Here is a 27,683-nt window from a genome sequence, read left to right on the forward strand (position 1 = left end):
TTTCGGCCCACCCTAGGAATATTTTTAAGCAATAACAGTAGCTCACAGTGTTTGATTACAATATTTACCCGATTCTAATGCGCACATTTTTGTAAAAGAAAATTTGGGCCGAAAAATTTCGCGGTGTAATCGAATACACTTTTGCAACGTTCATGTGCTAAAACCGCATAACACGAGTGCACTGCGGGTAAGCTGACTTTAGGAAACTCGGTGCACATTATGTTTTTACTTTGTTTAGGAGCTTTAATGCCATTTCTACCTTAGTTTACTACTCTGGACACACAGAAAGCGGGCGCGCGTTTGATTTGAGGGCGTATTAAAATCAGGCAGATACTGCCAAATTTGCCATTTTTTCTGCACCTTAATTCAACCCACTGGATAATTCAATCAATTTTAACGGAAGTTGGCTGTAAAAAATTTGTTCACTTTAGGATATCTGTTTTTGGTGCAGTGTTATGGATTCGTGAACTTTGTGCTTAAATTTTTTTGCCTGTGTTGGCAGATGTGTCGAACAGTGTTCAGTTGATGATGTTACATTTCTGCCCTGTTTTTGCATTGCACAGGCCGCAGATGCTGTTGGCAGGCATGAACAAGTTTTTGGAGCTGCTCAACATCACGTTCCGCAGGGATCCCAACAACTACAGGCCAAGAATAAACAAGCTCAACTCTGTGAAGGTAACATATCCCAAAGTTGTGCAGCATGCGTTTACCACATTTTCACATGTATGATAACCCAAACCAATAATTTCTGAAAATTAAGTACATAGTGAAGTGTTGGAGTTCACACGCGGAATTTCGCCATCAGGTGCAGCTTCTCGGCAATGCACTCTGCATTGCTGAAAGTAGATGACTGAAATTGCATACAAAAATTTGTTTCTGGGTTTTTGCCTTGTGCTTAGTTTGTTTTCACAGGTAGTGATTTGCGTGGATCTTTTCTAGGGTTGCAATTGGTGGTGTGGTTGTATGCATGAAAGTATAATATTTATTCAAACTTAGCCTGGGATGTGGAACCAGCAGTATGCCAATTGTTTAGATTCCAGTCAAGTTCTCACAGAAACATTGTCCAAAAATGATCCTGTCCTGGTTATGATACAGGGAAATAAAGCAGTGCTTCTAGTTGAGGCAATAATGAAACTTCTAACTTTTTACTGTGGTGTCAGTGCACTACTGACAACTGTTGATGAGCTTCGCTCTCTCTCCTTTGTCCTTATTTCTAGGGATGGGCGAATATTCAGTATTGTCGAGTATTCGATCGAATAATTCCATATTCATTATTCGCTTCGATTCGAATTCAAGTATTCGATATTTTCGAATTATTCGGCGCTCTCGAATAGGCAGCCAGTACACATCTCGGAGGCTATGCTTCACGTCATGGCTGCTATACATCAACCATAAATCTCGAAGGCTATACGTTTTTGCATTAAAGAGCAGAAACGGCGCTAGCGTACAACCGAAACGAAGCGGCGGAGTCCGCATCGCCATAGTCATCAGCGGAAATCGTACGTGAATGACAGCAACGACGGAACGCTTCGTGCCTATTTGTGCCTTTATTGCGCTTGCCGGCGCGCATAACAACGCCTTGGCTGCGGGATTTTATAGTCGCCATCTATGATCGCGTCGATAGCTGCTGCAAGTTTCTTCCGCAGTGGTTGCGGCAAAAAGTAGTTTCGTTCTGACTCGGTGCGTGTGTCGGCCGCGTGCCTTAAGCATCGCAAAGTCGCTGTTCATAATCGCGTCGATAGCAGCTCCGGTGGGACAAACAATTTTTTTGGTTTGACTTGGTGCAAAGCTGTTGAGGATGTAGAGCACCGGCTACATCGCAATGGACGTGCGATCTGTTGGCGGTCAGCTTATTGGCGAAAAAATAATCGGGATGTACGCACGGTAAAGCAAAGCGTGTCGCAAATGATGGAGCGCGCCACGACCGTGCTGCGAAGGAAGTCGCGAGGCCTCGATCGCCGCTGCAAGAGCCAGTCAGTCACGAGATGACGAGAATTGCAGCTTCCGCACTGCTTTTGTGCAAAATAGCAAAAGGATTTGCTCATCCATTGCACTTATAAAATCGTGCTGCTTATTGTTTTCTGGATACCCTGATAATTCGGCATTCGGTTAATTCGGACTTTTTTTTTTTTTTTGCGGTCCCGTGAAATTCAAATTAACTAGGTTTTACTCTAATATGTGATATATACTATTCGATTCGAAATTATTCGACCAAATCACTATTTGCCCATCCATACTTATTTCATGTTCCAAGCCATGCGCAATAACAAGAATGCGCAGCAGAACTGTTGATGTGTTCACATTCTCATACAATTTTCCTGTCTTTCAAATGGTTTGTTCTTTACAGGACACAGAACAAAAGAAAAGTGGCAACTTCTTTTTCCTCGAGGATTGAAAGAGAAGCTTGGCTTGGAAACACACCATCCAGCTGTCGTGGAGTGCCATGTGGAGAAGGCAGCCACCAGCGTGACTGAATAAACAGCCATATGAAAGCATGGCAGTTTTCCAAATACTGACTCATTACTTTTTATTCACAGCACATGTCGTTATAGTTCATTGGCAGTCTTTTGCTGGGCCTCCTCTATGCAGATAATGTGTGACGTTCTGGCAGTGCCTGCAGAATATTACAAGGGATGTCAATGGCTCAGAGACAGTGTTCTTCATATAGACCTTGAGGAAACCCCCTTTCCCCTAAATCTCTCTCTTGCCTTGGAATGAACGAGAATAAATAGAGGACAAAAGAAAAGCACAAGTTATTGATTCGCTTAAACAGGTTAATGTAAACTCAGTGGGGTTTAACTTCATCTTGAGGTTACTTGATGTACTTCCACTTGGAAACTGCATGAACTGACATTTTTGTACAATACACCGATGGCCAGTTGTAATACTAGTACGTCAAAAAGAACTCGTCACACAGCTAGATTTGAAAGTGGCTTTCAGCATGCAGGACATGAGTGCATTCTAGTTCAGACCACCCCGTGAGCACAAATGAAATGTGTCTATAAACGCTGTGGACCTGCGAATCGCACAGCAACAATTCTGCCGCGATGGTATCTCTTCCCTATACATGCAACTGATGTGTGGATGTGGTGGGTAGTGGTTTTGTTCAATCCAAACTATCATGTAAAAGTTCAGTCAAGGGCAGATGGGATCAGATTCTACTTGGCCGCTTGCGGAACCCAGTGATCTAAACTACGTTGAAGTTTTTACAAATAGAACACTGAAGATGTCTCTTTTTTTACTAGAACACAGTTATATTAAAACCCTCTCTCTGTTTTTGTGGTGGGACAAAGAAAATTAAGGCCAAACTTTCCTCTTGAATTTTGCATCGGTATTTCAGCCTAACATAAGTGTTTTCTCATGCTCTGGCCATTTCTGTGCAGAAAAATAACTAGCAGAACATGCTAGGTTTAGTCTGGTTTAAGTCCTGAGCAGATGTATTCAAAATTTGTGGCATCACGGACAGCTGAGGCGGGAAGTTCAAGGTGGTGACGCCACTCGCCATCTTTTGTGGTTGTCCAAGCCACAGTCGACAGTAAGACTGGCCCTATTGGTATTCCACAAGTACTAATTTATACTCCAGTCACACGGGTATCTTTTGATTGCGATTATGATCGATTTTCTCTGTCATGATTGACTCCTTTGCACGAGCTGTGGAAGGGAGACAATCGTGATCAAAAGTGCACTTTGTGACTAAGGTACGACATGTACAACTTAGTGTTTGTTTTTAGCGGGGGATGCACTTTTTTTTTATGCTAAATGTAGTTAGCTCTTTCAGCGATAGGAAGAAACTTGTTTCCAGCAGACACACAAATCGCACTTACTGTCTCGCTTTGCTTCACTTGACCTCCATGTCTTTCATGACAGACAGGTTCTTTTCTTTTCTCCTTGAAGAAGATAGGAGGAGCAATGAATTGGCATTATTAGGTTCAGCTGTGGTTACAAGGACACCAAAAACATTGCACCTGAAGTAATCATGGATAATGGCCCAATTTTCCAAAGTTACAGTCCTCTTTGCCTTCATTCCCACTATATTATAGACTGGCTACTTGAAAAAAAATCTTCAAATGTAGCTTGAACGCACCTTGCGAGTTTCTTTTGCTGTGTGGTAAGCTTTCTTTTGCAAGTCTATGTTCACCCTCTTTAGCGCAGATATCTTTTTTCGGGCAGCCAATAACTCCGTTTCAAACTCTGATGCCATCCTAGATGCCTCCATTTTCCACCTGGGCACAAGAACAAGGTCAGTGATCTTTGAATGAAAAAGATGAAGTAACCAGGCACGTGCATGTGTTGGCACTCATGAAGTCACATAGCTGTACCTTTCAATTTTGTGCAGTGTTGTGCAACCTTAAATTTGTGGGTAGCTAAAACTTGTTGCCAATTTTCTCCCTTGCGTGCCTTTGTCAAAGCACCTTTTTTTTAAGTACTTGCATACAACGAGAAGCACGAAAAATTTGGCAAAGAACTCCACTAGCAGCCATTTCATTGGTCTGATCCCAAAGGTCGTGACACTGGTAACACATGCACGAAAAATGTGAAACTCATGTAATGAGCCCGTCACGGGTATTCACTGTACTACAATAAGAAAAGTTGGCAAAACCACCTGCAATGCATACTTATCATTCACAGCCTGCTGTGCTTGTAGCAGTGCCTGTGCATTCATTAGCTTTTTTTCGAAAGTGTCTTCCATCCGTTGCAACTTCGCACTGCAAACTAGCTTCTCTTGGTCAAGTGCCTCGGTTAGGGCAGTCACCTGCTCGAAGTGCAAAACATGATGCACAGTTGTGACACGCAGTTGATTTGTACTTCGCAAATTGTGACTCACCTCGGCAGGATGTCTCTTTCGCAATGCGATGCACTCTGCTTCTAAAATGTGCACTTTACGGCGGAGCTCCACTATTTGGTTCTCAGTTTCAACCATTGATTGCTGCAGCTGATCAGCATGTCTCTCAGTCTCCTGTAGTAAACTCTGAAGTCGTTGAATCTCCAGCTCTCTCTGCTTTATCTTGAACGCACTCCTGCATAAATGCAAGTTGGGCTCGGGAGTGACATCTGTGATTGTTGAGAAAGGAATTGAGCTAGGTAGACTTGCGGTAGCTAAATCAATCAAATTACCCAGGCAGGCAGGGCAAGACATGAGAGCCCAATTGATTAATGCCCCAAAACTACACAGGGATATAAGGGATGCCATAAGGGTGGGTTCCAGATTAAATCTGACCACCTGGAGTTCTTTAACCTACAGAACTTACTTTTGCATTCTCAAAGTGCAGTCACTGTAGCTAGGAATTGAACCTGCAACCTTGATTTTGGCAGCAGATTGCCATAACCACTGAGCCACTGTGGTGGGTACATAGACTAGGAAAAGATAACTGATGAAATTATAGGTGGTGGTAATGGAACCAAGGAACACGCAGAAAGATTGAGCTATAGTTTGATTGTTAAGGAGAAGTATTTGATGAGTGTTCCTTGGTTAAGGGGTGTGGGGATGTCTAGCTCTTTTTTATATTTATATATTTACACATTTACATATTTATAGCACTGCATGCAGTGTGCAGAGGTTTTAGGCTTGGCCCCCTCTTGGCGTGCTGCCTCTATTTTTACTTTGACTCCAGCTTAAGCACAAACAAAGTTGATCCTGTTTCCACATAACGTAAACATTCCCAGATGCTCTCTGTGGGTCCGAATAACTGCTGACCTCTGTAAGCTACTTCACTTAATGGTACACTAAAGAGAAAGGGCAAATCAGTTTAAACTGATAAAATATTCTTTCTACACTATTTCTTTGTTAATTTGACAGTAATAGCTTCGTTACCAGAAGAGAAAGTGAAGGCCTAAGTTCCATGTTTCGAATTGATCCCTGAAATACTAGCGCTGTAGTACATCAATGTGACGTCACAGATTGAAAAAAAAAAAATTTTTTTTTTTTTTTTTTATTTGGGATTTTGGTTCAGTGAAAGTTATTGAAACTTTTCAAGTTCAGTCTTTGGCTCTCATAGAATATACAATGCAGTCAATATTTTCCGGTAAATAATAAACTAGGCTCATGCAAACACTCAAAAATTTGGAGGATGCCTAAGCTTCACCTTTAATAGCGGAATGCGATAGCATTCAAAGATCCCTGAGCGCGTCTCATGCTTCCCGGCAACTGCAGCTCATGTAACTGTAATGTTGACCGAGGAACGCTGGCAGCGAGCTTTCTGGTACAAACGCGGCCTTTTGCGCGGGCTGATTCCGGAGGTTGTGCACAGCGGCGCCAAAAAAATAACATCGTTTTCAGGTTTCTGTTAGTGTTTTGCAATTTTAATATTTCAGTCTAACAAATTTAACATAAAAGGCATGCACTGTCAGTGTTTTGGTTCATGACGTTTGTTTGTGGGCCGTCATTCTCAAAATTCCGAGGCATAACTTTATCAAGAATTTAAGACAAGGTATGAGCAACTTTAGTGATAGAATGGTGTGGCAATATAACCCGCATAAACTGCATGTCATATAGCAAGGCTATACATATACCTAAATATATACGGAAACTTGCGGTCACAGAAACTCCGCCAACGCCGAAACAGACATAATTTTCTGTGCCACAGGGCCCTCAACACTATTGCGTTAAAAGCCATGATGTCACAACGGGCTGGTGCGAAAAATTCAAGGCAGCGTCAACACGTGTTTCTTGTCTTTGCAACTTTTCTGGCTTACCAAGCCTCATCTCACGGTAAGAGTGGCTTTGTTGGTATTGTATAATTGTAATTTACTAATACAGCTCAAAAAAACGTTTCTCTGTAGTGTCCCTTTAACAAGTTTTCCCCTTTCCTTGATTATTCTTATAAGAGGAAATTATGTGTGTTGAGCTGTGCAGCTCTTTTTACACGTGGCATAACATAATGCAGGCAGTGAACGTCAGAAAACGCTGTTTTCTAAAGCAGGTTTCATATATATTTTTGTTACTTGTCTGTTTTAAACTGCGTCAAACTCAGTATTTTCTCACTTGAGACCACTGCGGCCTATCAACCGTTCTAGATGCATGCGTGTTTCAGGCACATCTGGCTGATCACTCACTGTTTTTCTTGGTGTAACAACTTGTCCTGCAGCGATTCTGCAGCGAGTCGATGCTTTTGGCACATTCTTTCGGCCTGCGTCAATGTCTGGCTAAGTGCCTGAAAAGCAGGGTCGCGGTTGACCCTCAAGTCTGCTTGGCGTTTCTGGAGCCTTCCCGTCTCCTCCCTTAATCTGCTGTTCTCGTCGGCCAAGTGAGCTGCGAGTGACTGCTGCTGCTGCAAAGCCTGTAAAAAAATTTACCCGACCTGTATCACCTGATGCCATCCGGCGTCGTACGTGACGTAGTTTTCGTAACATGCTAGTGTTCTGCGTCTGCAAATCTCGCATTCCTGTGTGTATTACCCATGCAAGAAATATGAGAACTTTAAAAGTACGAAGTGCAGGGCGCACATTCTAGTACACGCAAATACTAATGCTTTGCGGTGCGACTTCATGGCAGCGCAGAGAGCATTGCCGTGAAGCTCTCCATTGAAGTGCAGTGTGGTTTCACGGCAATACGCTTATAGCTGAAAAGCCCCCTCCCCCGTAGTGAGAAAGTTGTAATACTCCGAACATTTGCGCGGAATAATTGTGAGGACTTGTTCATATAACGATTTTAACGATCTTGAATATGTCAAGCTACGAGCCCTCACCTCCCCCCCTTCCCTGCCTTCTTTATGAAAGTTGAAACTCCGGACAGAACCCTGCTTATCAACAGACTGGCTCTCCCGTATGGCTTAGTTGTCTAGTGGCAGAGTTTGCAGCATCTTCACTTTAAATTTGAAGCATGCAATTTGTGAGAGAGGGTGGATGAAATCTGTCCATTATATTCGTAGCATGCTTCCAATTGTGATGCGCTTAGTTGAGCTGTAAATCACGCACGCATGCATGCAGATAATATTGCATCATATTCATGCAAGCACAATATATATGTCACAGCTGCACTGGTAGCATTAGTGATCAGGAATAGAAGGTGCATAGAATATATGCTATGAGCTGGCATGATTGTACAACACTATTGCGGCAACGATTTTAACTTCCACATTGTGCAACACCTGGAAAGTCCTCAATGCAGTGAAGAGCATTTGTTGACGTCATTCAAGATTTGCTAATCAGCATTGCAATAACTCTCTCAGTGCATCATATGGTCTGATTTTTAGAGTAAGAATTTAATGTACAGCCTGCTTGGATTTTCAACATGCAACCAGTCTTGGCTCTTGCTATTAAAATTTGTTAGCCTGTACCTGCTGAAGCTGCCCAATTTGCTTGATGAGTTCTTTTATACGCTGGTTACCTTTCTCACGAAACTTCTCCACCTGCAATTGATGTGGAATTGGGGAGAAATCAACCAATGAATGTGTTCACACGAACGACAGCACTGTGATATATATATATGAACGAGACGAAAGGAAGTCGAGGGGCCCGATTTTTTATTAGTCATCTCATAAGAAGCCCACAAACAATTTATATATATAGTTCTTTTTTTCAATTTTTGAATTATCTGGCAGTATTTCAATTTGCACACCATGTGGAAATTCAAATACAGACACATTATTCGCAGTATTATTGCCCTTGTGAAATTATGTAATAAAATATGGGTACCAGTCCTCTATGAAGTTCTGTTCTTAAACCTGTATTATAAGCTTAAAACAGTACCGCATCCTTGAATACTTCTGTTACATGAAATCTCTACTCTGTGCCTTTATCGTCTTGGCCATCTACATAAATATTAGTGTTTGATAAACGGTTTCACTGGACGGACCTTTTACAGACAGGTATTGTGTAGTCTATCCCATGTCCTTAGACAGTAAAATTTAGAAACTGCCACATGCATCGCCATTGTGACTAAATCAACTGCACAATCTTGACGCACTATTTGTGCCTTGAGTTTAACAGTTGCCGCATTTCAGTGAAGATGCATTAACTTTTCCCTGAAAAACATAACTCAAAGCAGGGTGAAAAGAAACAAAAATATCACATTCCACCTCACAGTTTGGCCCCGAGTTTGCTGCGTGCTAGTCAAACATGCGATTGCAGAGCTACACCTACTCCCCCCTTCATATGCACCATATAAAACCACAAGAAGACTCCATTGATGGTGTTGTGTGCCCTGGCGTGCCAAATTTGAAATGCATAAACCAAGAAAAAGGCATTGTCATTACACATTGCTTACTTCTCTCGTCTGTCCTTAAGCAGCCATTTATTTGCCTTAGGCCCTTCTAAAATTGCAAACTTGCTTTGTCTACAAGGCAAGTGAATGTAATGAAGTCGGAGTAAAAAGGCAAATGTGTGAGTCAATAATGCTGCAGATATCACTGTGAATTTTCTTCAGATTGCACTGATCTGGTAGAGTTGTTTTTTTTTTATCATTATTACCTTTTAACTTTTTACATCACATAGCGCTTACCTTGCCCCACGACAACTTCTGACTACCTGACTACCAAGAACCCTTATGACTCTCGGGGTACCAACACAAATGAAGCAGTAGAGCTCTAGTTCACACAGCAAGCCCAATTCACCTCACTTGCTGTATGATGAGCGGCTTCTTCCACCACAGCTTCAAGCGAAGTTCCTAACTCCATTACTTCGCTTTCCAGCTGCTCACATCTCAGCTGCACTTCTTGTTTTTCAAGAAGTGCTCGCTCTGCGATGCTGACGCTTTCCTGAGCATGCTCCAGTGCAGAGCTAAGTTGTTCTTGTAGTGCCTTGCTGTAAATTAACAGAAAAATAAAGAAATTACCACATCTTTCGTTTGTAACCCTGACAACACAATTTCTTTTTAAGAAGTCTGAAGTATTGTGTGTACATTTAACCATACAGGCAGCAAAGGTTGTCTTTCTACGGCTTCACTGACTAGCACAATCACGTAACGAAAGCCTTATATAATGACCGCATACAAATGTGAGAAATGCTACATCTAATATTTAGAGCAGGAAAGTGCGTGGGAAATGGGGTTTAATTTAAGTATTGTTGATGCAGCTTTTAACCTCTCCTCCTCATGGCATTTTGTACATGTACTGTATTTGCTGTGGCAAATAGGCTTAAATGCTCACAGCCACAATGAAGGACAGAAGGAAAGACATTTCACTTACACATTCCAATATCTTTCTGTGCTTGCCTTACCTTGTTCGGCTCTACATTCACCTCATGTAAATTTAATCTGATTGCTTCAAAAGTTGACCATCACTATCAGTCAATCACTGATATGAATAGTCTGTGATGTAACTGTGTATACAAACCTTCGATTCTGACAGGACTTCAACTCTTGTGAATGGTTAGTGCTTTCCGCATTGAATTTATTCAGCTGAGCTTCAAGTGCTGCAAGCCTGCAATGACAGTGCCATGGTGATCATTATACTTGTGAAAATAGAGGACGAAATACCGTGCTAAAGAACACGGATTATGTAGTTAACGAATACTTTGAAATCGCATCGGTCCGCTCTTCTTCTGCCAAAATGAGTTTCTCCTGAGTTTGTTGCAGGCACTCCAGAACCTCATCAAGTTTTTTTTCCTGAAGTTGAAAAGTATTTCCCATGTTCAGTTTACACTGGTAGAATGTTGTGTCAAAACATTAGGTTTCTTTGGCAGGGAAAGGTTAATTAATAGAGCACAAAGTGAATGCAAAAATTTTTTTTCTTGAATTTTGCATCCAAACTGTTATGCCAGTCACCACAGAGTGATGTTACAGATTTCACAGTCTTTTGCCGTTATTTCTGTTATTTAGAAATACTGCAACTCACCATGTTACATATTTGCTTATTCTGAATGCAACGTAACCCTCTTATAGATAGACAAATAAACTCGAGAAGATAGAGGAAAAAAAAACATGACATCACAGGAAGCCGGTGAAGAAATTTGAAAGCAGCATTGCATCGGTCTTTTGTTTGTGTTTATTTCCTGGCTGACCAACTGCCCTCTCAGGGTAGTACTGACCTATCTGGTATATCTGGACTGTAATCTTCTTTAGTTTTCATTCAATTATTACCAAGTTGAATGACATTTCACACTAAGTCCTTTTTAATTTGAAGTATAAAATTGATTCTCATTTATAAAACATTCATGTTAGTATGACAGGTGCATGCACCAGATGTCTGGAACCGTGCATACGTCTTACAAAACATTCATAGACATATACGACTGAGAAAGAACATTAGATAAACACATGCATGTTCACGGTTAGTGTAGCTTCACTTACCTTCTCCTGGAGCTGGTTTTCAATCACGCATACTGGCTCGCTGTAGCGTGCCAAACGCAACTTTGTGTTGTGAAGATTTTTCTGAGCCTCAAAGAGCTCACTTTTAGTTTTCTCTAGCTCACAAAATTTTTCCTTGTACCTATTTTCATAGTCAGCTTTCATCTAAAATATAGAAACACGAATGCCATATTAAATGTTAATTTTCAGGACTGCTAAAAAAAAAAAAAAGTACCGCTAGTTTCTACTCAGCACACTTACTTTTTCTATAGATTGGTTAAAGGTATCTCTATCAACAAAGTCTCTTTTTTCCTGAAAGGCAAAGAGAAATTAACCACAATTAAATTTCTATGTCACTATATAACTGCATTATACCTGTAGCTGGTTTTCAAGACTATCTATCTCCTGAAGTGCTGTTTGGAGCATTTTGGATGTGATATTTTTGTCCTGCGAAAGATGTCATCATTAGTATGGGAAAGAAAAAGGAAAAGAGAAATTAGGTAGCGGTAACTTGCGTTTTTCATCACAGTGAATGAGAGAACTAAACCTGCCTCTGTAACAGTGTCCAAATGAGACTGAAGATCTCTTAAAAGTTGGTTGCAATGGGGCGGATCGGATGCTAAATTTTGTTCCACTTGGCGTCTCAGATCTCGGTGGAGACTGGAAAGAGAGAGAAATGAGCATGAGAGAGCTCAAAGAACAAACAAAACACAAGAATTACCAGCGATTGCTAGCAACTAGGATGAGCGCTTCCTTCTTGAGTGATCGTATTTCATTCTGAAAGAGGATGAAAGGTAGAAAATCAGAGGAGTGCATGGTCTTTGAAAACGGCGTACACATTACGCGCGCATACAAATGTCGATCCACGCTTTACCTGAAAATGCTGTACCTCGGTAAGTATATAACGCAGCAGCGAGTCATATTCTTTTAGGAATGGTTCGAACGTCCTGAAATTAAGAGTGAGTATTGTATATATGAAAATGACAAAAGCATTATTAGTTAATTAGCTCACCTAAGAGACGCTTCTCTGTGACGTCGTTGATTCGTATCCATGATCGGGTAAGGAAAAAAAAAATATTTTTTTTCTTGAGCCAGCACAGTTCGTTACAGCGGCATTACGACTGCGCAGCTGCACGCAATAATCGCACGAAAGAGGCGTGTTCACTATAAAAAAATGAAATTCAAACGAGCCGCTACTCCATTCGCCATTTGTAAACAAATGCTACTGGCCGACCGTGGCGCCAATACGGCCGATACGGCCGATCACCTGATACGCTTCCTGATACAGATGAACTTATTCAAGCCAAAAGGTTGCTTAAAGTTAACAACATTTTACACAGCTCCTTATTTTGTGAACCGATTCTATCTGCAGAAAGAAATTGCTGCGCTTTCCACTTAGAGCGAACACGCAGTTGCGGTATGGTGGGCGTAGCGCGGTAGCCGCCTTGATCCGGACCACCGTGATCCGGACAGCTCGCATCTCCACGCACCGCATCTTGAGGTACGGGAAGCTCTCGTGACGGGAAGGCGTGCCTCTGCTACCTAAGCTGCTACTTGGCAGTGAAGTCCTTTGTTGCCTTCGACAGACTGCAAAAATAACAATGGAAGAAGTGGACCAGATAATAATTCATGCACTGCGCCAGATCGGTTGGTAAGTAACGGTGCTAACCGCGCACGGTTTGGCCATGGATCTGCCGGAGATTGTTGCGTTGCAACCGTCGTATTAAATCTCATCGGCTCCTTGTACATGTCTGCTTCTAGTCTAGGTTTGACGGCTTGTTTCTCTTATTGTTTTTCCTCTCTTGTTTTTTTAGCGAGTTCGATGAAGACGTTGTATCGCTCAAGCAGTTTACAACAGAAGTCACTGTCGAAGCGGTGGTGCGCTGCCTTCGCTTGATTTCGCCAGAAAGAGAGCTTCCCCTGCACATATCCACTAACATGGTTGAGCGCTATAACTTGGGCATGACATTGGCGAACGCTTGCAGCGTAAGTCGTTACCACAGTTTTTGTTGAGTGGTGGTTGGTCAACTGTACCGAAACTGACGCACTGTGCTCCACGCATATTTAGGAGCTGGGATTCAAAGGAGACCTCGGCTATCAGACCTTCCTGTATTCGAATGAGGCGGAGATGAGGAGGATATTCATGTTCCTCTTTGAGAAATTACCCAAGGAAAGTGAAAAGGCTGTGGACCAGCAACTCGGTAAGTAAAAATGTTGCAATCGTCGAGCGCGTATTATTATCCGTGCCCCAGCGAAATTAGATGATAAAAAGAAACAGCTATATTTGTTCAAAAATACTTTATTCTGGCACACTCTCACACTTGCATCTACCCGCCCGTATTGGGACTCGCCTTTGCACTCAAAACTGCTAATGCTCTCAACTTTGCAGAGGGTGCAATTGAGTGCACTCATCAAGTGATCAACAGTGGTTGAACAACGGATGCTTAATACCGGTGTCACACGGGACACTTTAGATCGAGCCCGATCAGGATCGAATTTCTCCATCGCGATCGGTTCATTTACGCAGGTTGAACAAGGGAGCCAATCGCGATTGCGAAATTCGATCCGGGTAGGGCCCGATCGCTATAGAAAGTGCCCCGTGTGACACCGGTATGCAGCTGTTGCCGGCATTTTGACAAGTGACTTGTCTTCATCAAGTTGTCAAAATCTTGGCTCTAGCTTGAAACATCCCTTGTTCAAGCACTGTTGATCACATAATTCAAGTTGCAAACGTCTTGGGAACCACTGTCTTGGGGCCGTATTCTGAAACGTTCCACTCCGGCGAAATTTCTTTTTTCGCTTTCAGGCATGCGCTGATTGGCTGGTTGAGCAAAATTGAATGACATCGGGCTCAACCATCCAATTTTGCTAAAACAGCCAATCATCACGCGCCTGAAAACGAAAAAGAAATTTTGCCAAAGCGGAACGTTTCAGAATACGGCCCTTGCTTGCACTCATAAATTGTGCTGGCCTATGGCATTGTCAGCTACAGGCTATCTAGTACCACATAATTTATTACTGCATTCATTCATGTTCAAATATTGTCTGTTGCATTCACTGGCACCCGCTCATGAAGTTTTTATGAACCAAAAATTACTCCCATTTGTACTCATATAGGCTTGAAATGTGTGTAAGTGAGCCTGCTGACCATTCTTTTACTTAGCTTGCATAGTCCTACAGACGTTCAGTAACACTACCGTTATTCGCTTTAGCAGTGAACATCCATATTGTTATGCTTTGCTGTGCATGCTGGCTGATTAGATGCCGTTGAATGTGCTATGAAAAAAACAAGAAATGCCTGCAATGTGGCATCTCGAGTATATCCAAGAGAACTGAGAGTCCAGAACAGATATAATTGTCAAAAAGAATAATAGAAAACATACACAATGAGCAGGCAAATGCACTGGTTACAATAAAAAGTCTGGATGCCACAAGAGCTGTGAAATAATCTTAAAACATCTTCACCACTTGCACTTGTAGCCTGGAATTGAAAGGTGCTATTGTATTTACTACAAAGAGTGCAACGTTGGACTTTGAACTGTATGTTTGGCAGAACCTATGAATTCGCTGGCAAAAGTGCCAATAGGGAACGAATATATGTGCACCAGCCATTTAACTCTCCTGGGGACGTTTTCTGCTATGATTGCCTCAGCGATATATCGCCTTCACGTGCCGTAGTGCTCAACCAGCCAATCAGCTCATCCGATTTCGCTCAACCAGCCAAGAGCGTGCACCTGACAGTGATACTGTCATCGAGGCAATACTATTGTCAAGTATGAATGTCGCAGAATACGTCCCCTGATCTGATACGTCCCCTGATAGACCACATCAGTGGCTCAGTGGCTATGGTGTTTTGCTGTTGAGCACGAGGTCATGGGTTCGACTACCAGCTGCAGCATTTCTGTGCAAGTATGTTTCGTGTACCAAGCTTTGGGTGCACATTAAAGAGCACTAGCTAGACAGACTAATCCAGAGTTCTCACTGTGGTGCCGTGCATTGCTTTGGAATGTTTATTTATTTTAATACCTTCAAGATGCAGAGGTGTTACAGAAGGGAGTGGGTAACAGATAACCATTACAAGAACAAAACAATTCTTTCTGGGGTTTTACGTGCCAAAACCAGTTCTTATTATGAGGCACACCCTAGTGGAGGGCTCCGGATTAATTTTGACCACCTGGGGTTCTTTAACGTGCACTACAAATCAAGCACACGGGCGTTTTTGCATTTCGCCTCTATCGAAATGCGGCCGCCGGGGCCGGGATTCGATCCCGCGACCTCGTGCTCAGCAGCGCAACGCCTTAGCTGACTGAGCCACCCCGGCGGGTAAGAACAAAACGATGTGGCTGCTAAGAACATAATTATGTTCAACTTCAGCTACAGCTTTAAATGCAACTGCATCGCTCAGTTCAGCGACGTAGGCAGGCAGGTGATTCCATTCGTTAAAATGTATGGGGGCATGAGTCAAGGAATAGCTTTGTACAGGGAAATGCATGTGTACTTTATGCTGGTGATCACTTACGTTTACTACATAGGATGGCTCTGAAAGATCATGTTTTAATTGTGCATTGTAATAGATCTTATGAAAGAGAAGTATACAGGGCAGTTTTTGGCATGAAGAAAGAGTTGGGAGGTCCAAGACATTAAAGACATTAAATAGTTGATACACTAGATGTGCATGCATAGTCTGAAGAAAGGGAACGTGCACTGCGATTTTGGATGGATTCTAAAATATTTATGTTGTCTTTTCAATCAATCCTGATCTGTTCACAATGTGTTCCATATTACTGTGCATACATCTGTACTAGGCACCCATCTTCTTCATCCACACACTTCCCAGTCTTAATTTCTCGTGCTTATGGTGAACAGCAGTGGACAGCTTATTGTTGCTACACCACTGAAGTGCCCCCTTTTTGTGCCTATGTTATCCCTAAGGAAGCTATATTATGGGAAAATGCAAGGTAAACGGGGAGAAACAGCACTTTTTCTCTAGAGGAGCCTGTTCTGATTTCTTAGATTGTAACTGGCTACAGGCTCAAGAAAACTTTCATTGTGCCACACGCAGTATCTGAAAATTTGCTTCTAATGGTACCGCAGTTCACTTACTTATTCTGGTTAATATTTTGTGCAACCCAGGAACAGCAGCTTTGATTTCAAGGTCGATATCAGAGCAAATTTCTAGGCAATTGAAAGCACCTTGGCTTCCAAACTATTGCAAGAGGAGTGGTGTTCGCTGGAAAGGAGGCCATTGGTGGAAAGAGGTAAACTTCTTTTGGTGTTTTTTGTGCTTATTTGTTTACTTGACTACAAAGGTTGCCTACTGGTATGTGTATATATATATGTACATATACATTTTGGCATATACACTGCAGTATAACTGCATAAGTCAAGTACAAGTAGATGTACGGCCCGGATGAAATGGTTTTCTCACTTGCCACATTTGCTCAGTGGATATGGCTTTCTAAGGTGGTTGTTCTGGTTCCCAGCTGTCACACAATCATTGTTGTGGGAGTAGACTGCAAGAACTTGCTTAGCATTAGGTTTAGTTGGAACTGGGATCGTGCTTGTGAACCCTCGACCACAGCTTACCTCCTAGCTCATGTGTTGCTTTGGGATGTTAAATTACACAAACCAATAAATCAAATGGTCAGTGGTCTAGACAGCACAGCAAGAAAAAAGAAAGATATGTAACCCTTTTTTTTTTATTGCTGAATTCCAATAAAACATTTGGAGCACTTCTGGAGCCATATTTTCTGCTATTACTTGGAACAAGTCAGTTCCAATGGCAGATTAGGTGTATAGGCAACATGTTTAAATGGCCGATCAATGCCGGACCTTGAGATGACATTGGCCCTGTAGCATCGAAGAACACTGCACTGAAATTGGCAGGATCGACTAAATGTCTGTGTGACACACTGGCTTTAGCAGTCATTGGCTGTTTGCAGTTCTGTAGTAGTGATTTTCAAACGTTTTTATAAGATAGGTATATGTCAGAAGGAACTGCTCTTATACTACGCTCATATGCTGGGAGAATTGAGGATGGGATGCACTGTTTGGAAGTTAGGCTCAATTGACCAGTAGGGGGCTGCACAGAATATGTGCATGATAAACCTTATTGCTGCCTTGAGGGGATTCTAAAGCTTGAACTAAATGTGTGCAGGGAAAGTACAGTTAGCACATTCCAACCTTAGACCTGCGATAGTTTGGTTAGCTTGCAGGGCCCCTACCTTTAGCAACTCATCACAATACTTAGCACTCGGCGCAGAGCATCACTGCAACAGTGGACCTTTGTTGACGACAGTGTTGTGTCCTGTATTCCGTCACTGCACTCGTCGACCATGCAGTTTTAAAATAATGCTGATGCAAGGCGCACTCAACTCCACGGGTTCCTTCTGCCACGTTCACTTTCACTAGAAGCCAGTCACCATGCACCGAAATTGATATTGCTGAAAGAATTTAACAAAAGTGTGACCACAGCTTCGGAAATGCTATAGAACATTTCTCTAGTGTTTAAAAACAAAGTTTAATTCCTGTTAATTACATTTTTCTTTTATTTAAAGATTGACTTTAGTGGATCATTTGTTTTTCATTTTGCATTTCAGGACTACAGTGATTCAAGCACGCTACGAACATGCAAACTGACCCTTCCTGGAGAGCACCCTGGTAAGATAAGGCCATCATTAATATTGTAGTATTAATGTGATTTATTAGCCATTTTGGTGTGACGTTGGGCGATTAGCGCAATCAAGAGAGACAAGCAGCGGTATACATTACCACTGGAGGAATCTCTTGACCATATATAATATGAAGTGTATTTTCTTGCATTGTATGACAGTTTATCGTTTCCAAGAATAAGGTCCTACAATGTTTAACCTCTGTGTAAACTTTTGTTATTACATAGCCACATAAAATGTGATATGGGGGCCTCAAACAAAATGTAAAAAAAGTATACAGAGTTCCATTAGCACGGAAAGTTAATGATGTCGTGAATCAGGAGAAATACAGTAGAACCTCGTTGATATTATCCCGTTACGTAGGATTTCCCGGCACCAACGTTCGCGATCAAGAACACAAAAAATGACCCAATAGAGTTACGCTTACTCTTTTAGCAGTTCATACGTTCCTGGAAAACACGATTTTTCAGCACCAACGTTCAGTACATCGAAAACTGCAATCATATGATATGTTTTCCCGCCGCTAGATCCCATGTGAACAAGAGAATGTGCAAGGTGCACACGCAATCGAGAACAGTACATAGCCACCCGCCGCAGCAGCTTCATTGGAATACTCGCCCGCTTGTCTCGCATGAAAATGCTGGTGCGCACACTCAGTTTCTTATTCTGCTACCAGCAGATCTCCTCCCGGGTCATCGCACGCCACATTCACAGCTATCGCCACCATACCTATCGCGATAAGCATCTTCAGCTATCTGTTTTACAGAGCAGTGGGGCGTAGTGCCATTGGTAGCGTACTGAACGCATTTAGTAGGCAATAATTCAAACGCACTGCCATTCCCTGCTGCAGGTGCACGATGTAGGTGTCACGTTTCGCTTCGGTGTCATCTGGCATCGGCCCACTAGCTCGATCTTGTTTCGGTTTCCCATCGCCGTCTTAAAACACTACGCAATAGAAAAAAACTAAACATGTCTCAGGCTGCCGAAACGCCACCAGCTCGACACGCCTCGGCGTCTTGTGTCTCGTGTGTAACTGATTCGCATTACGTAGGTGTCAGCTACAGTTGTCAAATTCTGTCAAATATTTTAATTACTTCGGATCGTACGTTTAGTACATTAGTACAGTTTTTTCTTGCATTTATTCCTTAAACATATGAACGAGGTTCTACTGTATACTGTGAGAACTTGCTGGCAAGGTATATGAATGAAAGGTGTGTGCTATCATCTTGCGAAATGCATCTAGCCTTCTCAGACTGTGTCCATCCTGTTCTTGTGAAAACTAAACGAGACGCAATGTGCGAAATAATTTTGCTACAGCTGCTTCATCTTTGAGCTCATGTACATGTGACAGCATATATACAAGTATGTAGTATATGTGGTTTAATCATCTTGTTGCTACTGATTCTCGATAAATATTATACTACTCTGGTAGATCTCTTTATCATCACTGGCAACGAAAAATGCCCATTAAGGTAGATTCTGCATCCCATGAGATAATGTTGCAATCCAGGGGTCTTATTTTGTATTGGTTCCTTTTGCCCCTTGTCATTGGCTTGCTTGAAGCTTTTTCTATTGCTTAGATTGGCCACTCCGCAAGATTACTGACAAGAAATGAATAGAATTAGAAGAAAAAAATGCTTACAAAGCACAGCCCCAGGTTGAAAAATCAACACAACAAACTGTTGTGCAGAAATAGGAAGTAATAGCTAGAAAGCATATTATGCTAATGCATTGTTTGTGTTGTGGGACCAGGTGTCAGTGAAATTACAACCAGGAAGGCATATAAACAAGGAACATGCTCGTGAAGTTCTACTGGGTATGTGTGTGTGTGATTATAAAATATTTACCACAATTTTGTTGTTTTCTTTAGTCAAGGAATGTAGCCTCAGGGAGGAAACAACTTATTCTGCTAATGTTTTCTGCTGTTTACACCATTGTTCAATTTTAAAGCAGTCAGTGTTTGGGACCTTGTACTTGCCAGTGTAAGGCATGGCTTTTACAGCCACAACTTTAATGAACTTGCTAATGAAGGATTGCATTTATATCTGCTGTGAGTGAAGTCATATCTTTTTATGACGTGAGGCCGAGGCAACATGAAAAAGAAAAGGAATTCTTAAAATATTACAATTGTCAAAGTGGTTGCCATTTTTCCAGGTGGCCTGACAGAGCCACTGTGGAAGCAAGCTTTGGATAGAAGAATGCTCGCTGCTTCAGTATTTGAAGTCAATGCAGCATCGGCAGCTGCCATGCAAGACCAAGAAGCTGAACTGCACCAAGCTGGTTTACTCTCAAAAGGCTCTCAGCAGGTAATTATTAGTACTCTACTGGATGTTCAGTTGAACGCCTTTACAATGAAATTACCTGTATAACGATGGGTTGATTGTGTCCTGGCTGAACTCCTATCTTTGATATGTATTGCGAAGTCCTGTACAACGAAGACCACTACAACAAATTTGCTGTACAATGAAGGAATTTAGGCGTCCCTCATTTATTGTTTTATAATGAATTCCACATAGCGGTGATGCGCTGTCCTCCAAAGACTCCACCAAGGTGGGCTCAGGCACTAATGGCAGCGCAGTTGATGAGCGTGACTATATCAAAAGTCGTCCTGCTGCACTCCTTCAGGAATCACTCAATTTGTACACTATATTTTGTGACACATCAACAGATGCAACGGTTGACAAATACATTGCATTTGATGATGACGTAATGATGATAGTGTAACTGATGACCGACGTCTTGAAAGGCATGTAAGGGGGAAAGGACAAGAATGTCAAAGAATGCGACAGTGATGAAGATTCTGTGATGATATGTCTGTAAGTGAACGAAGCTTTTGACAACAAAGGAGACGATAGTGACATTCGACAATCTGCAGCTTTGCTTTGCGTAGTACCTGCGTTTTGCCGGGGAGCACGCTGTGAAGGTTGGCTGCAGTCTCACATTCTCTCAAATTGTGCACTGAAATATTTGCCACCTATTTCTTTAAGTCACTCTTGAATTTATGTTAAATAAAAGTTTTCTTTTGTTGAACATGCTTAGCCAGCTCTATTGTGAGCGCTACAGTGTGTGACCTTTAAAACCAAGTCACCTTTATAATGAAGGACTTTGGAGGTCCCGAGTACTTCGTTATAAAGGTATTTGACTGTAATATGAAGGTTAGCAAAATTTATTTGTGGTATATGATGCAGTTTTGCGTTTCCAGCTGGATTACTTAAAGAGGTAGGAATTCCTTGCATGAAAATTAGTGTTTCGTGTTCATTCACAGCGTGCAGTTACAAAATTTTGCTCAGCTTTGTAATCTTGTAGCGGGAAATGTTTGCGCGAAGTGCAAATCTGGGCATGTTTGTCATCTGAATGGTCTCTGTTAAACATGTTCAGGATGCAGTCTTCCTTGCTTTCTTATGCTGCTCTTTTTTTTTTTCTTCTTTTGTTGCTTTACCCCCAAGTTCTTGTTCATCTCATTTTCAACATCTTAGTATCTTTCCACAAAGTGCCACTGGGAACAAAAGACTACGGACCATGGGAGTCTTCCAAAAACTGAATATTCTCTTTGCCTGCGGCTGCATGGTGCATTTGAAGGCACATAACATTTGGCATGCACTCACAAGTACGAGCAGCACCATTCAAATCTAGGATGCAAATTATAGGGTGTGAGGATATTCAGCTTTACTTGCTAAACCCACGGTCCTTAAACTTTTGTACCAGATAAAAGACCATGAGAGTCATACAAAACGACTCATCTTTAACAGACAAAAGTTTGCACTTGTGTTTGTCTTATCACATTGTTGTCTGACTTTTCGGGGGCAAAAACCACAGAAGTGCGATGTTTGGATTAAGTGGCTTCCTCTGCTTGTTCCAACAGGAGCACAGGCAGCGAAAGAAAGAGCGTATCCAGAAACGGGTGGCCGACGCATTCCAGCAGTCTCTGCTCTCATCAGAGCAGTCCCGGGTAGACGTGTCAAAGCTTCTGTCTTCCCTCTCCTCCACAAGCAATAAACCCACAGCCGCTAGGGAATCGAAGTTTACAAGAACAGAGAAGCTGCAATTTACAAAGGTATGCTCGGCATATTTTTCAGCTATTTAGCCCTTTGAGTTTCATAACATACATGTGCATGCATGTGTATATACACATACGCAGACACTTTATAATATTTTTGTGGAGCACGACAGTTTGACAGTATGCCTTGAAATTTTCCAGTGCTTGAAAATGGCCCATCATTGCGAAACAATTAAAGGAATAAAACATTTTCTTGCTCCTGTTAAACGAAGCATCATCACCAAGGCTAAGAAAGAGATAATAAGCCATTTTAAATGGCAATTAATTCTGTCCATTGAAAATTAGAATTATGAAAAGTGTACGCAGAATGGATTGAGGGTTTTCAATTTTTCAGTGAGTAGTGTCATGTTTACAGAATGTGGACTCCATGCAGAACTCTCTACAGGAAACATAAGACATTAAAACATCAACTATTTTGTGTTTAGCATTTTTGAATAGCACTTATCCAACCACTTGAAAAGTGTCATCGATTTCAAACACTATCAAAAAGAATGAAAAAAGTGAACCCACTACATGACATACTGTCACCGAAAGCAAACACGCATGTGTTTACCTTGCAACTCGTTTTACTATAGTAGCACTTTACACATATTATTCAAATGTGTAGCAGAGCTCTATCCAGAATTATTTAAAGATGTGTGCGACATAATTTAAATACCATTATTTTCAACTGTGCTTTAGCTTTTGATGTACTATTTTGTTGTGCACATTTGTGCACACCACGCCGAAGGGGATAAAGCATGGTATTGCCTTTATTAAGAAACGGCTTCTCGTGCAGGACGAAGAGCCAAGGCAAACATCCGGGTCCCAGCTGGAACTTCAGAAGCAGAGTTCAGAGGAAGAGACTGAGGCCAAGATCAAACAAATGCAGAGCCAACTAGAAAGCATCTCTGAAGTCGTTAGTCAGCTTGAAGGTCAAGAAAAGGAGGTGTCAGCAGCTTTGCAGCAGGTAGGTTGGGTGCCTTCTGTATATGCCATGTACGTGTACAGCGCAGTCCACTGTTAATGAGAATGCCCACTTAATATCTGGCTACCAAAGGCAGCTGAACAAAACATTTTCATAATTGTAAAGCTAGCTTTCCTGCAGGGCAGTTTGCCCAACTAATGGCGGTACATGAATTTTTGAAAAAAGTGTGTACAAACACAGTTTGCTTGTATTGTAGATATGGAAAATATAGAGATGTGGCTCTCGTGATGAAACCATGTGCAAGAGACAACCTCAGCATGTGCAGTTAGCACTTCTTCATTTGAACAATAACCGGTGCCACCATTAGTTGGGTAAATATGCAGTGCAGAGAAGCACACTTGCAAATTATGAAAAGGGTCAAAGGCATGCAGACTATTTTTTGATGCATAGATGGCCAGCTTAATGCATCATATTAGCCCCCCACCTTTTTCCCCCTCTCAATGAAGTAGAATTGTTTGTTATATTGGCTTTATTACCAGCTGGACTGTACTAAACATGTCCTGTGTGCATTGAAAGGAAGTGTGATTTAAAGAGTCGCGGATGACTGCGCATGAATGTGACAGACAGTGCATTGCTACTAACCTGTGTGTGCTAATCAGTCAATAATCAACACTGGTCAAACAACGGATGACTGTGGAGCCACTGTTTCGACAAGGAAACTTGTCTTCATCGGGGCTTTGATGAAGAAACCATTTTCTAAATGCTGGTTGTAAAGATATCCCTTGTTCGACCACTGTCACAGTATAACCATCACGTTACAGTGTCACATCCGTGCACTTGGGGCCCGGTGCATTTAGGTCTTCGGAAATATAGCAGTGCAGAGTGTGTTTTCCTGCAAAAATGATGGAGCTAAGTGGACACACCCTCATGCTCTGCAGCATTCTGCCTTCCAGTTCTGGCATGAGAGTTGTGCATGCAAACAATAGCATTTCCGCTCTGCGTACCACATCATCATGCATAGGTATAGTACATATAGTACAGTGTAGACTGCTTATAACGTAAGTCACCAGAGTTGCGAATATCCGCACTATAAGCGGTACCGCACTATAACCAAAGCAACAATTTTCAAGGCCCGCACATATGCAAAACACGTGCACCGAGCCGCCACGCATTTGCGACAACCGAGGAATGCGGCTAGAACCTTTGCATTCAATTTACAGTCGAATCCCGTTAATTCAAACCAAATCACGCGGCGGCGCCTCCGACCGGCATTGCGCCGGCACCGCCATAGAGTAAAAGCTTAGGAGAGACCCCTCAATGTCGCGCGCGAACAAAAAAAAAAAGGAAAAAAAGGCGACGGAAATTTCACCCTCTCTCAAATGGCAAGGTCACCAATTCTGCGTTGCGCCGGAACATGCGTGTACGTGCCGACGTCACAGCCACGCTACCGTAGCCACGCGTAAAAAATGGCAGTGAACCCTTCTTTCTTCTTTATACTTCCTCTACTTTCTAGTCACGTGTTGACCTTGCACGCTGCGGCAGCGGCGCTGTCCCAGGCCGGCCAACGCCCGCTTCCCGATAACGGCAGAAAACGAAACTTCGGGGAGCTGGCGCCTGGCCGGCTGTAGCGGCGGCGCCTGCAGGGCGGCGGGCGTGCACGGTGACAGTCGAAAGTGAGGGAGGTGCGAGGGGAGCCACCGAAGTGGCGGAGTTGCCGAGGCGAAATCCGCTTCTCTGCCGACCTCCTCCCTCACATTCCACGGTCTCTGCGTGCGCCCTTCCCCATGCCGTGCCGGCGCTGCCCGCTTCCCTGAAGTTTCGTGTACTGCCGTTATCGTGAAGCAAGCGTTGGCCGGCCTTGGCAGTTTCGTGGCCCTCACTCGCTATGCGCGCAGCGATATTTGACGACTTGCACTCAAGATTCTGGTTTCAGCCTCATTGGCTGTTCGTTCGCATCACGTGCCCTTCTCCTCCACTTTGTCTCTCTTTCTTCCTCGAGCACTTTTTGGGGCGCCCGTTTGAGGGGAGCGTTCGTCGTCTCCGTTGACTTCCGTACTCCCAGGCAGCCGCACTGTAACCGGTATTTCGTTTCCCGCAACTGCACTATAAGCGATACGTGTATACATAGAGTGCTATGGGAAAATTAACAGGGAGTCTGAAAAGACCGCACTATATACGGTCCTGCACTATAAACGATTACGTTATAAGTGGTCTATACTGTAATACAGGGCTGACATAATATAATGACTCTTATTCCAATGCTATTCCTTTTCACGCTTTGTCTGTGGTCTGAGTGGCATTCTGCCCACGTTTTCAACAAGGTTGGCTGGCCATGAACAGTGAAAAAGGAATAGAATTGAGCAAAAGGAATTCCTACATTATACCGAGCTTAGTTAAGTATTTTCAAAGTTGTATGACTCGTTCCATTTGGCATCATAATTTTGCTGTTCCTTATATGTTTACTTCCAGAACTTCAACGAAACTTTACTTGGCACCCATTGCTACTGCTTATGTGCATGGTTTCACACTCATTCCTAAACCAAAGTTTCAAATACAGTGTTAGTGCCGCAAAGCTTTTCATCAAAGAACATGATGACAATTATCAAAGCTATGGGTTGAATTTCCAGTGAATCTTCTAATACTACTTCTGTTTTATGCAATATAAGTGGTGTCACTGGATCATTGTGATAATTACTTTATATGATGTATAAGTCTCCTCAACCTTTCAAGATTGCTAAAAACATTGCTGTTGTTTTGCAGATAAGCGGTGACATAGAGAAAAAGAAATCGCAGAGGTTGGAGCTTGAGAGTCAGAATGAGCTTGAGCACAAGGCACTAGCTCTGCTTCCAAATGCTGATGAGAACATCTTGAAGCTCCAGGCAAAAATAGATACTGCTGCTCAGAAACTGGTCAGCTTATCAATGCAATGGGAGAAGCACAGGGCTCCTCTGATCGAAGAGTACCGCCAACTCAAGGAACAGTGCTCCAAACGCCTTGTGAGTATCTGTTACAGGTAACTGAACTGTTGTTGAAATGACTTGTACACTGCAGGCAGTTGTATGCTGCTCTTGTTGCGTAAACAAGGAAAAGGATGCTATATAACATCGCCCTTTTTTTTTTTCGGACAAAATAAATTTTTATGTTTCCTTGTACATTCAAAACAATGAATTGTTGCCAGGCCTCCACATCTTGTAGACAAGGCTGAGTTAACTTACATTGAATATATCTTTTTCCATGTCTTTAATGTAATGCTTGATTGTGGAATTACATTAAGAAAAAGTACAAGGTGTTCTTTAGCGGTGCGGGTGGTATAGGCTAGATGGCAAAACTGCACATATCTATGTCATTGTGCCAAGTTGTGGAATTGCATGATAATAAAAAAAAAAGTTACAAGTAGTGTTCGTCTTAAGACTGCGTGTGTTCACGCACGTGCGTGTGTGTGAGAAGGTCACAAGAGCTGTGCCCCTGTACCATTTATCAAAGCTTGCAAAATTCCAGGAATAACTGCCCGAGGGAGAAACTGCCTGTGGTCTGTTTTATTCATCACAGTGAAGGCCCGCAGTACTAACAACACGCGATAACCCTTAAAGAAGAGCCCTATAATATGACCACACGAATACAAAGTATTATATGCCTGTTGTGCTCATTTCATGTCTCCCTTACAGAATGAGACTCAACAGAAATTGGAAGAAATCAAAGCCATGAAAGACAAGATGCGAGAGATCTCTGAGCAGGCACGCACAAAGGAGGAGATGCATAAGCAATTGGTATGTGCTTGCTGCAAAGTAATTCAGCTAAGTTGATGCTAAAATGTTTGAAAACAAAAAATTTCCTTTCTCAGGTGGCCGAGTATGAAAAGCTACCCAAGGATGTCAACCGCTCTTCCTACACCAAACGCATTACCGAGATTGTCGGCAACATCAAGAAACAGAAAGAGGAAATTGCAAAGGTGAGAAACTAGTGTCTCTGCTATAAACTACATAGAAGTTTGCTGTGAACACAAGGTTGTGGATTCAATTCGCGGCCGCTGCAGCTGCATTCGAATGGGGGTAAAATGCAAGGACACTCATATTTATAGGCATATTGAAGAGCCCCGAGCAGTTGAAATTATTTAGGGTGCTCTGAGGCTTGCGAGTACATTTACTAGGGTTTAGAGGTCCGGACCTTCATTTAACACAAGGACTGAAGAGTCAAAAATATCATGTCAGTACACCTTTAAAACCCATAATTAGATTTTTGGTTTTGTGTGTGAAGCTTTCTCTGGAAAGACCAATTGGAAGTTGATGGTTTTGCAGTGAACACCTGTTAAGTGTCTATTACATGGTTCTTGGGTTCTCTGAGCATGCTCGACCAGTAACCTTGCCTATGGAAGTGCACAGGGTGGGAGGAGGTTAAATTAAGGCGTGCTGTTGGCACAGTTTTTTCGAAATCTTTTACAATTTAATCTGCTTCTAGGTAATGAAAAATTATTTCAACAAATACTACTTTGGCAAGAGCATGCAGGAAGGCAGAGCAGCAACAGCAATTTTATAGTGTAGCATTCTGGGGCTGTTATGCAAGGATTCTTTTCCGTCTAATCAACTTCATTTATTATCACCCGTCGCAGCGAGTGGCTGATACTGGCAATAACAAATCAATGCCTCCTTTACTAGATGCCTGCCGTGTCGCTAGTTTTCCCATTGGAGCGGAGGTTCCCGTAGTTCAGGGTAGTCGCGGAGAGACGGCGCTCGCTGCCGACCCTACTTCCTGTTGCGGCGGAAGTGACGATTACGAGGCTGGCACGCGCTCGACCAATGGCTTGACGAGAGACCGCGGGTCCTGCC

The 27,683-nt window shown here is 42.5% G+C and overlaps 3 protein-coding genes across 7 annotated transcripts in view; 2 read left to right on the forward strand and 1 right to left on the reverse strand.

Moving 5' to 3' along the window:
- Positions 1-2,510, forward strand: part of LOC119449782 (ATP-binding cassette sub-family E member 1-like) — a 20,685-nt gene extending 18,175 nt beyond the window's left edge. The window contains exons 15-16 of the mRNA XM_037713045.2: positions 564-675; positions 2,348-2,510. Of these exons, the coding sequence (XP_037568973.1) occupies positions 564-675; positions 2,348-2,395 (160 nt within the window). The 3' untranslated portion in view covers positions 2,396-2,510. The remainder of the gene's footprint in view (positions 1-563; positions 676-2,347) is intronic.
- On the reverse strand, positions 2,501-12,448 carry LOC119449783 (trichohyalin-like). 5 transcript variants are annotated; one of them, XM_049665438.1, is made up of 17 exons: positions 12,237-12,448; positions 12,099-12,171; positions 11,946-12,001; positions 11,776-11,884; positions 11,600-11,671; positions 11,486-11,536; positions 11,228-11,389; positions 10,452-10,543; positions 10,272-10,358; positions 9,552-9,741; positions 8,277-8,348; positions 7,054-7,277; positions 4,826-5,018; positions 4,617-4,753; positions 4,085-4,223; positions 3,825-3,884; positions 2,501-2,614 (listed from the first exon to the last, which is right to left on the reverse strand). In XM_049665438.1, exons 1-17 carry the CDS (start codon positions 12,275-12,277, stop codon positions 2,582-2,584), a joined length of 1,791 nt encoding a protein of 596 aa, XP_049521395.1. In that variant the 5' UTR covers positions 12,278-12,448; the 3' UTR covers positions 2,501-2,581. The 5 variants fall into 5 exon arrangements, 4 of the variants coding, with proteins under 4 accessions (XP_049521395.1, XP_037568974.1, XP_049521397.1 ...); XM_037713046.2 differs by having other exon boundaries at positions 2,503-2,614; positions 3,825-3,887; XM_049665439.1 differs by lacking the exon at positions 2,501-2,614 and adding an exon at positions 2,680-3,651 and having other exon boundaries at positions 3,825-3,887.
- Positions 12,449-12,624: 176 nt separating this feature from the next.
- LOC119449788 (coiled-coil domain-containing protein 22 homolog) overlaps positions 12,625-27,683 on the forward strand; it is a 20,191-nt gene continuing 5,132 nt past the window's right edge. The window contains 11 exon segments of the mRNA XM_037713051.2: positions 12,625-12,875; positions 13,039-13,210; positions 13,293-13,425; positions 16,358-16,482; positions 17,824-17,884; positions 20,050-20,201; positions 21,758-21,949; positions 22,731-22,901; positions 25,620-25,856; positions 26,526-26,627; positions 26,702-26,809. Of these exon segments, the coding sequence (XP_037568979.1) occupies positions 12,826-12,875; positions 13,039-13,210; positions 13,293-13,425; positions 16,358-16,482; positions 17,824-17,884; positions 20,050-20,201; positions 21,758-21,949; positions 22,731-22,901; positions 25,620-25,856; positions 26,526-26,627; positions 26,702-26,809 (1,503 nt within the window). The 5' untranslated portion in view covers positions 12,625-12,825.

Source organism: Dermacentor silvarum, chromosome 4 (genome assembly GCF_013339745.2).
Source record: "Dermacentor silvarum isolate Dsil-2018 chromosome 4, BIME_Dsil_1.4, whole genome shotgun sequence".
Classification (NCBI taxonomy): domain Eukaryota; kingdom Metazoa; phylum Arthropoda; class Arachnida; order Ixodida; family Ixodidae; genus Dermacentor; species Dermacentor silvarum.